This window comes from Manacus candei, unplaced genomic scaffold (assembly GCF_025592945.1).
Source record: "Manacus candei isolate 608988 ecotype Guabito, Panama unplaced genomic scaffold, ASM2559294v1 h1tg000037l, whole genome shotgun sequence".
Taxonomy (NCBI): Eukaryota; Metazoa; Chordata; class Aves; order Passeriformes; family Pipridae; genus Manacus; species Manacus candei.
Window position 1 is genome coordinate 8445706 of NW_026138085.1, and position 14277 is coordinate 8459982.

A 14277-nucleotide genomic window follows, 5' to 3' on the forward strand; every position below is an offset into this window, starting at 1 on the left:
CACAGCTTTGTTTGTGTGTATAAAGGACAGTGTATTTTACCACACTTCCTTTGCAATGACTTTCTTGTGCTAGCAGGGCTGGAGGAGACTCACTGCTCTGATTGCTCATGCATAACATTATGTATGTAAAAAAAAAAATCTAATCATCTCTGAGTCCTGGATTTGTGACAAGAGTGAGAAGCTGGTGAAGTGGAGTCTGCAGCAGCACTGACCTTTCAGGCTGATGGAAAGCTCCACTATCAGCAGGATGTGCAGAGTTGCCTCCCCTCACGTCTTCCCCTTGGTATTCCTCGTGCTGATGTTGAGGTTGAGGCAGGAGCACTGCTGGGAGGCTGTTAGGAGGAAAGTGAGTCTCTGAGGATGTTAGAAACATGGAATGACAGAATGATTTGGGTTGGAAGGGACCTTAAAGATCATCTCATTCCGACCTCTTGCCATGGTCAGGGACACTTTCCATTAGACCATGTTGCTCAGAGCTCCATCCAACCTGGCCTTGAACACTTCCAGGGTTGGGGCAGCCACAGCTACTTCTGGAGCTACAGTGCTAAGTGTTCCTGAGACCAAATGAATAATGCAATGTGTTTCTCTTGTGTTATATAGTCCTTGGCTATGTGAAAAGCCCTGGTGGACAGCACTGTTATTCCCATTTTTAGGTATGGTCTAAGGAAAACATGCCCAGGAAAATGTTGCATCTCACTGACCCAGCAAGTTGCCCATCTTTCCCTTCCAGGAGGGAAGTGGTTTCCTGTGCTCTCTTGCCTTTCAAGTTGAGGATTTATACAGCTGTATTTGGCAGCATTGAAGGGTCTGCAATTATGTTAATTAGGCATTTTGATTAAAATCAGCTTTTTGTTAGAAAATAAACTTCCTTGTTGAAAAATACTAGATTGAGAGCAAATGAAGAGAGGAGCTGGATTTCCTGCTGGTTCATATGCTCCATGCCTGGGCTAATTTAAGATCACTTCAGTTGTGGTGATGTATTTATTCCCCAAACCTATATTATTTTTATTATTATTATTCACTAGCATATGTTTGTTAAACATTTAAATATTCCCACACCCAGAACTTATTTTTTCAGACATTTATAACATACCCACCCATCAGTGATTTCATTTTGGCAGACATAAAACCAAAACAGCTATTCCTTACTACTGCCAACAGAACTAGTGTGATCCATTCATCTTTTTTAAAATCATCATTCAAATAGAATCCTCTGCAGCAAATATGCTGTGACTGCTGATGGAAAGAGAAAACTGTTGATCATTTGCTTGTCTGATGGAAAATAATTGCTAAGGGCAATGAATGGAGCTCTGACCTGGTTGTTGTTCCCAGCCTTTCCAGACAAATTCTGTGTTCCCAGGCTATTCACCCTCAAAATCTAAAAGACAGATTGAATAGAGGGGTGATTTTTTTCACTGTATCATAAGAACCGCCAGACTTGGCTCTCGCAGGCTTTGAGAAGGAATGCACTTCAGAACAGAGCATTTCCCACCATGAATGTCTCAGCCCCTCGCTGTCAACAGGACATAAATGAGGAGCAATCCTTCTGGTATGAGTTGGTCTGACCCCATGCCTGTCACTGGAGGGCAAGGATAGACCTAGCACTGAGTAGGTTTGCTGTGTGCTCCCTTGGACAGTCTAGTTTCAAAGGCATTCTGCATTAACTGAGCCTAGCAGGAGACTTGGCTCCTCCATAAAGTTCTTGTTCGTTTTCTTTGCCAGCTGAAGTTGGGTTGGCTTAGTTCGTCTCTGCTTAAAAAATGCATTGGCAGGCTGCACAAGTCATGCGTGGTTCAGATCCTGGCCAAGTCAGGGAGAAGCAGAGGAGGGTCACCCAACCTTGGATTTTAAATTGCGATAAGCATGTGGCCATTTTCCCATGTCCTGTTCTTGGGCAGCTTGGTAAGATCCAGCTTCTGGCTTGAGCAATGCCACAGCTCCTGTGAAGACTCACAGTAAGGGCTGAAGCCATGGTGTGACTCTCCAGAGTGCTTTTCCCTGTTCTCATGTAGCTTGCAAAGAGGGTGTGCTGGTATTTGGTTATGATGGGAGTTTGGGTTCTGGTTTGCCCCTTGGTGACCTCTTTGATGCGTGAAGGGGTTGCATGGATGGGCACGTTGCTTTCCCTGCATTCAAGGGTGGGATTGGAAACCCAAGCAGGGACAAAAAGAGATGAGAGTTTCCTGTGATATTGGAGAACTGTCAGGAAGAACTTGAGGGGACTCCATTACCACCCATCTCCCCAAAAAGGAGTTTTCCAGGTGATTGTGTTGCAAAGCAGTGCCAGTTCCTGGTGCTCTGGGAAGTGGTCTGAAATCCTACCACATACCAAGCCTTCTGATCACGAGTCTCTACCTGTATCTGTTTCACTGTCTGCTAATGGCTTTTGTCTCCTTAAATGCCTGAGAATCTGTTCCCTCTGAGAGCAGCTTGAAGCATTTAGGACTCATTAGACTTCAAAGGCAAGAGGCCCGTACCACAAGCCAGAGGGAAGGAAACAGAGTGGCAAGAGGATCCCATTAATGGAGAACAAAAATAAACCCCAGACAGGAAGGAAAATTCTATAGGTCTGACTCAGAGCTGCAGTCCCGACACAGTGGCTTTGACGACCAGTTTGTCACAGGAGTGACACAGAGAGAAACCCTCTGGTTTGGCTGCTGCCCACACTAGACCTGGATGCCCTGAGCAAGCTGGGAGCCTTCAGCAAGGGTCCCACCTGCACTGGTAGCTGCAGGGATGTCATTTGCCAGGAATATTGTCCTCCCAGTACTTGCACGCCAGCAAGCTGAGGTATCAGGCATGTGCTTGGATGGGGGCTACTCTTCCATCATCACCACACTGGCAAGAGACCATGGGGATGCAGTTTGCTGGTAATTGTTTCCTCCTCTCTCTCCTTGAACATGCTTGCCACTTTAAATGTGCTTTATTCTGACAAGGTGTTTAATCTATGGGAGGGAATAGGCTTTTTTTTTTGAGCTACGGTGCTTTTGTCAAGAAGAGGACACACAGGAAATAGGTCCTGACAGAGTGATTCAATAGAGTTGTGCATGGGTGTTGTGCTGACCTGCTCTTCTCTCTCCATCTCTCCTGTTTCAGGGAAGATCCTCTTCCGCCGGAGTCACATCCGTGATGTTGCAGTCAAGCGCCTGATACCTATTGATGAATATTGCAAGGTAAGGGCAGGTTTCTTATATCCACCAAAGATGAACCCAACCTGATCGAGCTCGATCCTGATTGACTGATACTATATAATGTTGTGCCAGTGCTGGGAGAACAGGGAGTGTGGGTTATCCACTGCTATCAAACCCTTCCTTTGATGAAAACCCACATGAAAACATTCACTTTTCACTCCTCATGAAATGCAGAGGGCTTGCACATGCTGCTGGGCTTTCCCTTTCTCTTCTCCTTTCCTAAGATGTGTTGGTATTTGTCTGGTATAAACCAGAACCAGCTTTCCAGATGGGCTGGAAAGGACCTGGCTGTGTCCTGTCTGGTACAGGCGGTTTGGAGCGAAATTCTTGTGCGCAGGACTAGGCTTGTAGGACTCAGCTCCTCAGGGAGCCTTTCCCATCTGTTGGGAACATACCTCCTGTTTTATGTAGAAGACAGCACTTTCTTGGTGGGATGGTTCCAAACTGGGATGTAAACTCCTGTTACTGGTTACATAAACCAGTTATTTACGCAGGAGTGAGATGAGTTGTACCTGAAGAAAATTATTGGAAGCCAACAGAGATGAGACTGAGACGATTTGTTCCATACTCTTAAAGAATATAAAACTAGACTTAAATTTAAGGGAAATTGTGATTTTAGGGCATTTTTTTTTGGTGGGGGGAAACAAAATACCAAAGTCCATAAAAAATTATTTTTCCACAAATAAAGTATGCCAGATCTCATCATGCTGAAGAAGGACATTAGTACTTGCAGCAGCTATGAAATGGCCTGAAGGTAGGACTGGTACCTCCAAAATCCAGTCTGAATGCTGTTGAAAACATATACAAAGACTGCAAAACCTAAGGGAGGAGATGAGAAAATGGTGAAATATCCATTGCATTCCTTAGACACAGGAGGTGTGGAAGTGACTGTGTCCTGGGACTTTGCATGGTGGGAGAGGCTGTGGGTTTTGGGACTTGGCCAGACCTATGGAATGGATTTCGTGGCTGGAATAACAAGTACAAGGATAAAGGTGAATTAGTAAATGCATCTTGACAGCTCTGCAGTGGGGCTGCAGATGAAAAAACACTGCAGGCCAGGAGAGCAGGTGAGAGCGGAGTGATGGAGATGTACAAGGTGTGCTTGGAGCTGTCGGGGGGGAAGCTGATGGTGCAAGTAACTGCTTGATTCCATCCAGGCATGATCAGCCCCTTGTCTTGTGAGTCACTGAAATGTGTCAACTGCATAGAGACGCGCACAACCGTAAATTTAATTTTTGGGAAGAAAAAGTCCCTAAGTGATAAGATGCTGCTGCTGACTCTTTCAGAACGATGCCATTAATGGCATAAAATATAATGAATCCATTTGACTTAACAACTGGAACATAATGGCTGATGTTATATGACCCACTTAGGGAGCTGTGCTCTCCTCCTCCTGTTAATGCATTACCAGGGAATACTGTGCTCGCTGTGGCCTTCCAGTTGCTGCTGCTTAACCGTAAAGCAGCTGAGCTGAGGGTGGGTGTGGGACCAAGGAAAGGCTGCAGAGATGCAGAATGAGCAGGGAATTATCAGGAGCAGGAAGATGTCCCTGCTTGGGCACATCATGCTGCAGATCGCAGGGGCAGTGTCCCAGTCCCTTGCTGCCATGTCTGTCATTGGAGGTGGATGTTGCTCTTGCTTGGAGGGTGGTGGCACAGAACAGAAATACAAAATGTCTCCTTCAGCTTTAGCCTTGCTGAGGGAGAGTTGAGGCTCAGGTGTATATGTTGAGAACATGTTCCCACAGAAAAAAATTTTTGCTTTGTTGCCATCTGCTGCCAGGGAAGTAGAGTGTCTTTGTTCCCTGGGAGAGCCCTGGACAGGTGGGTGAAATCTGGGGTAGAAGCAGGGAAAAGGAGCAAGGGAGAGAACCATTGATTCCCAAGGCAGTGTTTTTGCTGGAGGGCTCTGTTTCAGGTCCCACCATACTAAAAGTTGTGCAATTTAAGATAAGGTGCAGGAAAAGCAGCAAAAGAATCAGAGCAACAGGTAAAAGCAGTCATTTGCTAAATGAGACTTCAAACAACCATAGGAATAACAAGGAGGGGGACTGAGGGTCTGTCCCATTTCTCCAGTTTGTTCTCTTTGTGTTCTACATCTATTGGTCTTTTTCCTGGTGTGGGAACTGCCTTCCTTCTGTCTGAAGGATTTTGAGAAAGTGTTATTGGAGAGTTGAGGAAGGAGCTGCAATGCTGTGGTGCTCTACCCCAAAGAGACAGGGTGGACCACTAAAAATATCACTGCCAGAGAATAATCTTTTCTCACTCCCTGGAAAATGGATTTCAATGCAACAAGGATTTTCTGTCTTTGGTCAGTAGCCTCTCTCCTCAGGCTTGCAGGCAACAGTGTGGGTGAGGTGACTTGCTGTGCCTCCCACACCATGGACTGAAGCCATGTTCTGATGGCCCTCCATAGTTCACTCCTTTGGGTGGCAGAGCCAGAGGTGGGACAGACATCATGCTATTTGTGACACTGATTTAGTGGCCGTAGCTGCTGTAGACCATGGCCAGCTGGATTGCAGGGTGGCCTGCTTGACTCAACCACCACTGTACCAGCAGAGTCAGCTCTGGGTGGGCTTCCTTCAGAGTGTCCTGGGAAACAAGCTATGGGTCTTGTCCTTCCTCCTTCCAGCACAAGGTGTTTTCTGTGATAATCCCCTGCTTTCAGAGGACATGGAGCCTTCTCTAGGCCACAAAATCGGAGTGATTTTGGCATGAGAGAATTGCATAGATCATGGGATGCTGGAACTGGGGAGTGGTACCATGTGGGAATGGCGAGCGATACCACATGGGAATGGCATCCATGCAAAACCTGATCTTTGAATAGCCCTTCCCTGGACCCAAAAGCCGTGGAGTGAGTAGTTTTCTCTCTCCTGTCTCTCACATGATCTTGTTCGCATCTGGCCCATGATTAGTGGTCTGACTGTCTGCTGTGCTGGCAGTGAGTGACTGTCTGCTGAATGGCTGGAAGGGCTTTTAGGGGCCAGCAGTTAGGTCAATATGTAGCCACATCTGATCTGTGTGGTAACCCTGGGGCTTTGCAGATGTGGCTTTGTCTCCAATGCAGCAATGAGTGGAGGTTTGGTTGCCCACACTGCTGTCACGAGACTGCTGTGACAGCACGTAGAGGGGAGTGGGAATTATACAGAAAATTGGTTAAACATCTGCTCCAGTTTGGGCTGCAGCACTGCTCCCTGATTTCAAATGGTCCCTATTTTAATTGCATCGGGTTCTTTTACTTATTGCAGTTGCCATCATCTGTGACTCCATTCCCTTGCACAAGCAGAGGGCAGGCAGGGCTCTCTGCCAGGCAGCTACCATCCTGCAAAGCTCTCATTGCAGCCCATGGAAAGGACCTGCAAGAGCTCTGGCCAAGGCAAATATTGCTGCCCCAGCCTCTGCCCCCAGCCCCCCCAGCCAGACCCACTTTCATTCTGCAAGTCCCACTATTGAATCTTTTTTGCAACAGGCTTCCTCAGAGGGAAAGGAGAAAAGTAGAGGCAGTTTGTATCTCCTGCCATTCCACAGCAGCATAGTGGCCTTCCAGCCCTTGCCCTGATGAGCTGGTGTCCGTGCTTTTGCCTCCTGTTCTTCTCTCCCTGCCTCTTCCCAAGCTGCCATTGCCCAGCGGAGCATTTTTGGGATGTGCTGGTCAGGGCTGATGGCACTGGGAGTTTGCCACATGTAAACTGCCCAGCCTTTCCCAAGGATAACAGCTCCATGCCCCCAGCATGGCTGGGAAACTGAGCTCTGCCACGGTCAGAAGGCTGGATGCCAGGATGGACATCCCTGTGGCTCTTACCCTGCAAGGGAACATCTGCCCAAAAGGCTGGAGCTGGGCTAGGCAGGGCCTGAGCAGTCTCTGATTATTCTCCTTTAGTCTTGCGTGTGGTGAGTGTAACTGGGGGGGCTCCCTGGGTCTTGCTCCACTTTGGTGTGTGTTTGCTGTAGCTCTCCCCAGCCTGGCTCTGTGCTCCCGTGTGCAGGAACCATGTGAGTGCCAAGCTGGATGCCATGTCCCTGGCCCCTGTGCTCCGAGGGCCTGTCCTCACCCAGCCTCTTGCACAACCTTGATGCTTCCCATCACTGTTGTCTCTGTTTCCTCCTCAGGCTCTGATCCAGCTGCCTCCCTACATCTCCCAGTGTGAGGAGGTTCTCCAATTCTTTGAGACGCGACCTGATGACTTGACACCCCCCAAAGAGTAAGTTGGTTGGGCAGCTGCTACCTCTGGGATGGTGAGGAAACACAAACTGCCTTGAACTTGTTGATATCTGTGAGTCTGACGTTCATCAACTATTCCCCCACAAGTCACAGATCTGGGATTAGGAGACTTTCTTGGAGAGGGAGCATGGGCTGTGCAGCTCAAGGTGGACACCTCTGACCAATCAGACAACTCCTGTCTTAGCCTTCTCCAGTGGGGAAGTGGAAACACTTCTCTGGGACCCCATGAAGTGCTGGTCTCCTCCTGAGCCACTTCCTACCCGCAAGTACCTGTTTCAGAAACATGGTCAATCTGAAAAGCCTCATTTCACATGGTTACTAAGGATCTCTGCCCTGTTTGAAGGGCTCTTTCCCTTAGCCAGGTCCAGGAGCCCCATCCATATCAATGCTCCGGAGCCTTTCCATGCAAACCAAGGAACATTTGCAGGGAATTTTGCGTCCCTTACGCAACTCTGTGTGGTTATAAGTCTTGTGACTATGAGCTGCTTTGGCCAGGAGCCACCCATCTCTTACTAATCACAAGCAGCATAAATCTGAGCAGCCGCCTCCATCTCCTGCTATGCTGCTCTCTTTTTATGCTGCATGTGACACGGTGCATGGCTCTACCAGGGCTTGAGCAATGGAGGAGGCCTGATTAATTGTGAGAGAAAAGGCAGTAAATTGATTTGACAGCACTCTGTATTGGAAGGGTGTGGAGGTAGATAAAGGCATTTTGTTTTTGTCTTCTGAGAAGCGACTGAGCCTGTCAGGTCTCCAGCTAAGTATCATGCTTGTGTGGACTGTATCTTCTCTCTGGGTTTTTGATTATTTTTGTTCCTTCTCACAATTCCCCCTTCCCCCACCCCTGCTTTCCTCCTTTGGCTCCTGTTACTTTTTGCCTGGCCTGTCATCATTCCTCCTGCAGCTCGTGGTCACTGATGAGATTGGTCTGAGGGCCCCAGAGCCCATTAACTAATTGCTTGCTGTCAGCTGACGCCGTCATCCATCCTGCCCAGCCATTGCTGACCACTTAACCTTCCACCCCATTGGTCATCCCTCAGGGAAGGCGTCACCTCAGGGACAAGCGAGAGACACAGGAGAAAGATGAGTTTGCCAAGGACATCAGGGGGAGGGTATCATGGGGGTTAACAGCCCCTGGGGCTGTTTTGGGATGTGGGGTGCTGCCTGTGCATGGGTCTTTGAGCCCTGAGTGAGGGTGGTGAGCTGCTTTGCAATAGGAGTCAGCTTTGGAACCTGCTTGTAGCTGAGGCACCTTCATCCATAGTGGAATTAAGGGCTGCTTCAGTTTTGCACCCACTTTCCTCACTTTTATTTTGTCTAATAGGCTGAGCCAGAAACCAGGCAGGGTGTGGGCTGTGGCCAGAACAAGGAGCATATTCCAATGTGGAGGGAGATGTATGGGTGCTGAGCAGCAGCCCCAGAGTGGTGCAGCTCTGTGCCTGGCTGTGTTTGAAGCTGTAGCCATGTCCCTCATCATCTCCCTGGTTTGGTCTCAGAAACAAGGGGAGCCAGATGCACCAGCCCGAAACCAAATCCCAAGCACATGTTTGTGTTGTGGGATCCATCCTCAGGGACATCCCACAGCATCCTATAGCACCACTTGGCAGCTCCTGGGTGCAGAACTACTCTGTGTTGTGTGAGTGTTCAGCCTTTGCAGTTCTTGGTGGGCGAGCAGGTGATGCACCACTGAATCCAGTCGTAGTCATGCCTCCCCCTTGCCTGCTCCTCTCCAGGGAGGGCAGGCAAGCTTGCAGCACACAGAAGGAGTTACTGGGTGGCTCTTTTCTGTCTGCTTCCAGCAGCAAAACGCTACAGCATCTCAAGGACATCTCTATTGTGTTCCTCATCCCATTCTGAATGCCAGAGGGGTATTTATTAGCTACAATACAAAATGCTAATTAATAAAAGTCCTTGACTCTCTCTCCTCTGGAGAGATTGGTGGGAGCCTGTTCCTGAGCCCCGAGTGCTGGCAGGTCGCCAGGTTACCAATAACGAGATGGGAGCTGTGATAGACGGCTGGGCTGGATCAGACGTGATGGCGTGTCTGGGGTTTGGCCGGATGTCATCATTCATCCAGCAGATAAATACTTTTCTCCGGGAATTTGAAAGGGAGCCAGGCCATGAACGGAGTGGGGAAAAAAAAAAAAAGGGAAGATTTTTATGTTGGGTGGTTGAAAGGCGGGAATGAGGGAGGGTAAAAGGACTGGTCAGCACGCTCGGTGCCAAGCCAAGCAGCCGCTCTCAGGGCTCCATGGGTGGGAGCCTTCCTGCTCTCTGTCCTCTCCCTTGGCTTCCCTGGTTGACACCTCTGGTCCCAGCATGCCCACAAGAGTGGCAGCTGGTGGCACTGAAGGGGATGTGCCTTTGAGTGCTGATGGATGTGCCTTTGAATGCTGTTTTGTCTGGGATGCGGGTAAGGGTCCCCCTGACTTGCATCACCCCAGGATGTCAAACCCCTTTCAGGGGCCACAGCTGACTGCAGTCTGTGGAGCTCTGATTTAGCTGCAAAGGGTGAATTTAGTCCTTGGATCTGGCAGTGTCTGGGAAAGGAAAGAGGAGGTTGGACAGCCCATGCATTTGTCTCCAGGCCCCTGTGGTGTCTGCTTTCCCCAGCACTGGAGCTCTCTCTGGGCCAAGCCAGGGCTCTCTGCTTTCCTGCAGTGCAGCTCCCTTCAGTGTCCCTGTGCTGGTGTTGGGAGCACCAACACAAACAGGTCACTGCTGGATCCCATCCCTGTAAGCTGAGTTCCTCAGCCCTTCTCAATCTCTTGCCTGCTCTGCAAGCTCCAGCCTGTCCTGTGGAGAGGGAAAGGGTCAAATACTGACTTTGTGCCTCCTTCTTCCACCATCACTACTAGTTGTGTGGGACATTACAGCCAAAAGTGGAGTTGAGACAGGAGTCTCCAGCAGTTGGAGGGTGGAAGAGGGAAGTGAAGCCCTTCCTCTATCCCCTCTTTCCTCATCCCCAACTTTCCTGTGTACTCCTGCCCGGACAGACCACTTCAAACAGGAAAGCAGACAGAGATTGCAGTTTTTCCACTGGCAGTGACAACTGGTGGCTTTTGTGATGTGGATCCCTGTCCAGCAAGCTCTGGACTGGGATAACTCAACAGCTTCTGCCCAGTGGTTTGTCAGTGAGGCTGAATTTGGAGGAAATTTGGAAGAGCTGACTACTGAGCAATGCAAAGGGGGCAGGGGAAGAAGGAGAAGAGAAATGGTTATGGAAAAAGAAATCTCCAGAAAGTTGCAGTCTGGGGGGATGTGGGATTTTTCTCCTCAGTGTTGGATGGAATCCCTATATTTTCAAAGAAGAGGAGTCATCAAATTCCTGCTCCCCACATATCTCAGCAGGTCTGACCAACAGCAGGATGTCCGGCTGTTGAGGTGGGAAGTTGCTGTGCATACCCCCCTTACCTCCCACCCGCCCTTTTTCAATTTGAAGCTGTTTTTAACCGCAGCAGAGAGTTTCTGGAATAAGGCTGGGGAAGTCTGAATGGCTGGGCACAAAGCCACTGCTGAGTCAAGGCATTCAGCTGCTCACTCTCCTCGCCAGCTGAATTTCGGCTGTGCAACATGAGGGAGCCCAGGTTAACTCTGTAGTAAACAATACAATAGTAGTTATTAATAAGTTATTAATATTCCTGAGTAGTTATTTAACCATTCCCCACAGTTACAAGTGGGATTTGGTGGGGAAGGAGCCGTCTTGGAGGAGCTTCCCAGAGGCTGGTGACAGGAGAAACCTCTCGAATTTAAAGCATCTTTCATTATTTTATTTTTGGTAGTTGAGCAGCCCATCAGGTATAAGACACTTAAAGTTACTGGTTTGAACCTTTTGGATTGTGAACCCTTTTTTTTTTTTCCAGTGGGGGCACAGGCACAGCTTTTAAAAACTATTTTCTTCCTTTCTATATGCCTGGGTATCCTCTGAGCTCACATCCATAACATGCCTTCCTACTCTTTCTGCCAAACAGCCCGTGGCTGGAGGGAGAGGATTTTGGGGCGTTTCAAGGGCAGTTCAGCTCTGCTGCTGTGTATGTTTTCTTTGCTGGGGTGGAGGACCAAGTGCAGAGGGAGTAACCCTGCTCCTCCCTGCCAGGGAAAGCATCACTGGAGGGAGCAGGGGATGGGCAGGACCCAGGGTTCAGCTGAATCCCAGCTGCTGCTGAATCAGCAAAGGGCTCTCAGTGCTGGGGGCTGCCTGTGCCATCCGGGCTGGAAGGTGCCTGGAAATGAGGTGAGAGCTGACCAGATGAGGAAAGGGTGTGCTGCTAATGAGGTTATTCCTGCAGCAGCCTCACTTTGTCAGTAACCCCTCGAAGCCCTGGTGCTGTGCAGTGATGTGGGGGTGGCACTGGCAGTCACAGTAGGAGATTGCTTCCCACATGGAGACTGACAGGGAATCCGGGCAGGCACCAGCCCCAATAAATCAGGGAAGGGAGAACTGGGCTAAAAGGAGTCTCAGGCCTGATGTGATCTGACTGGGCCAACTTGTCTCTCGTACGGGGAAGGACATCGATCTGTTGGAGCTAGTCCAGAGGAAACCACCAAGATGTTTAGAGGGATGGAGCACCTCTCCTATGAGGAAAGGCTGAGAGAACTGTGTTTGTTCAGCCTGGAAAAGAGAAGGAAGGCTTCAGGCTGACCTAATTGTGGCCTCCCAGTACCTGAAGGGAGCCTACAGGAAAGATGGAGAGAGACTATTTACAAGGGCCTGGAATGACAGGACAAGGGGGAATGGCTTCAAACTGACAGAGAGTAGGTTTAGATTGGATATTAGGAAGAAGTTTTTTCCTGTGAGGGTGATGAGCCCTGGCACAGGTTGCCCAGAGAAGCTGTGGCTGCCCCATCCCTGGAAGTGTTCAAGGCCAGGTTGGATGGGGCTTGGAGCAACCTGTTCTAGTGGAAGGTGTCCCTGCCCATGGCAGAGGGTTGGAATGAGATGATCCTTAAGGTCCCTTCCAACCCAAACCATTTTGTGATTCTATGAAAGGTCCTGCTTAGGACCATAGTACTGGCAGCCACTGTGGGTAAAAGATTTGTGTTTGGTCCAAAGTGTCGGAAGAGGATGATTGACAAAAGCATATTTCCATCATTAAAACAGGGAGAAAATCTGTTCCTTTTCCTCGTTTCCATAAATTGGAAGTGCAGACTTGTAGCCAGTATCTTCCTTAAGCAAATCTCTTTTCTTCCTGCTTCCCTGTAGCTTTTTGTGTGCTTACCTTTCCTTGTAGTTGAGCTGTGCCAGGAGCAAAAGTTTTCCTTGTCACCTTTGTGTGGTGTTTGGGGAGTAATAGGGGCATGAACTAGAAGAAGAGGAGGCTCAGGTCCCTACTCCAGGATGGAGTGACTGCCCCATGGAGGAAGCCATTCCAGGAGCTTTTGCTGGTCAACTAGAGATCCATGCATTGATGGCTTTTGGTTTGGATACTTGCTGGCTTGTGGCTTTTGGGTCATGCCCTGCTTGTGTACTGAACTGTTTGTTTCACAGTTCTCCTGATGCCTACGTGCAGATTCACCAGGATCTCAGCTCCAAAATAGCCATCTCCTTCCCTTTCTGCTGAGAACTATCTTTCCTAGATGACAACAGACAGAAATATCAGAGGGGTTGAATCCATTCTGCAAAAATACGCTTTGTGCCAGTTGCATGGGCAGAGCACTTGGTTTTCTGTGCTAACAGAGCAGGTTTCTGAGCCTGAGGGCTCAGCTTGGCTGATTCTCCAGTGGTTAAACACAGGGGCAGCCCTGGCACTGGAGTGTGGGGACAGGGGCTCCATTCAGAGCTCACTGGAGCGTTTGCTAAACATCAGTTCTCCCAAACAAGAGCTCTGCTGTACCCCCATTTCTCAGTCTCTCTTGCCTGCATAAATTTTTCTAATATCTCCAAGCTTGCTGAATACTTAGAAGATGAACTACCTCCTGATAGCTATTTTGGTAACCTTACTGTATTCCAGAAGGAATTTTTTCTTTACTAAGAGAGGGTTTTTTTATGCGGGAGATGTTTTCTGGGAATGCTGACCTCAGATCCATCTCATCTTGATGTGGCTCCTGTGTGGTTTTGCAGCAGCTGGAGTTATTTTCCTTCTGTTAGTGTTCCACTGTCCTTCACCTATTCCATGAGCTCACTGAGGCCAGGGCTGTGGGGCATCAGGGATGGTGCTGAGGTCCCTGAGCCACATGTTGGGGCACCTTCCTCTCGTGAGTCCCGCTGCAAGGTGGGCTTTTCTACATGGCAGCCTCAGGGCCACCTGCAGCTCAGGGCCCTTCCTGGCCTAGCAGCCACCAAACATGCCTTAGAAAAGAGTTTAAAGCCAAGCAAGCCTGTAACAACTCTTCTTCATCACTGTTCTAGCCTTTAGGGTTTACCTGGTTTTATAATTAATGACTTAATTAACATTTCTTGCCTGAATTATGACCCTGTAAGACCATGCAGACTTTCAGTGTCCCCAGCATCCTGCAGTAAATAGTTTAACAGTTCACTTACATATTGTTGAAGAACAAAATCTTTGTGTTTGTTCTCAACCTGCCTCCCAGGCTCTCCACTTTGCCTCACACCCTTGCTGAACCCTTGTGCTCCCCACCTCACTTCTTCCCATCACTGGATCCAGAGGGATGCTGTCTGATACACTAGAGAAGATGCTTGAGAAACCTGACCCTCTTTTTCTAAAAAGAAAAAAAAAAGTGCCATGAGGAGTATTAATTGGTGCTAAGAGTTCTCCATGTGGAGAAGTTTCCTTTCAGGATTGCTCCAGGGGATTATTAGGTTCTTGAAGGACACTGAACTGGGCCCACTGAGACTGTCCTGTTGGCTCAGAGCTTTAAGTGAGACTCCAGGCACATAGGAACCCTTGCCATCAGTGGGAATGTT

The 14277-nt window shown here is 48.9% G+C and overlaps 1 protein-coding gene and 1 long non-coding RNA gene across 6 annotated transcripts in view; one reads left to right on the forward strand and one right to left on the reverse strand.

Annotated features, from left to right (window-relative positions):
• The window catches only part of LOC127473698 (uncharacterized), a 901041-nt gene that overhangs the window by 268479 nt on the left and 618285 nt on the right, over positions 1–14277 (reverse strand). The window lies entirely within an intron of this gene.
• Positions 1–14277, forward strand: part of SH3PXD2B (SH3 and PX domains 2B) — a 69377-nt gene that overhangs the window by 34592 nt on the left and 20508 nt on the right. For both annotated transcript variants that reach the window (XM_051793554.1, XM_051793556.1), the window contains exons 4-5: positions 3097–3173; positions 7301–7392. In XM_051793554.1, the coding sequence (XP_051649514.1) occupies positions 3097–3173; positions 7301–7392 (169 nt within the window). The remainder of the gene's footprint in view (positions 1–3096; positions 3174–7300; positions 7393–14277) is intronic.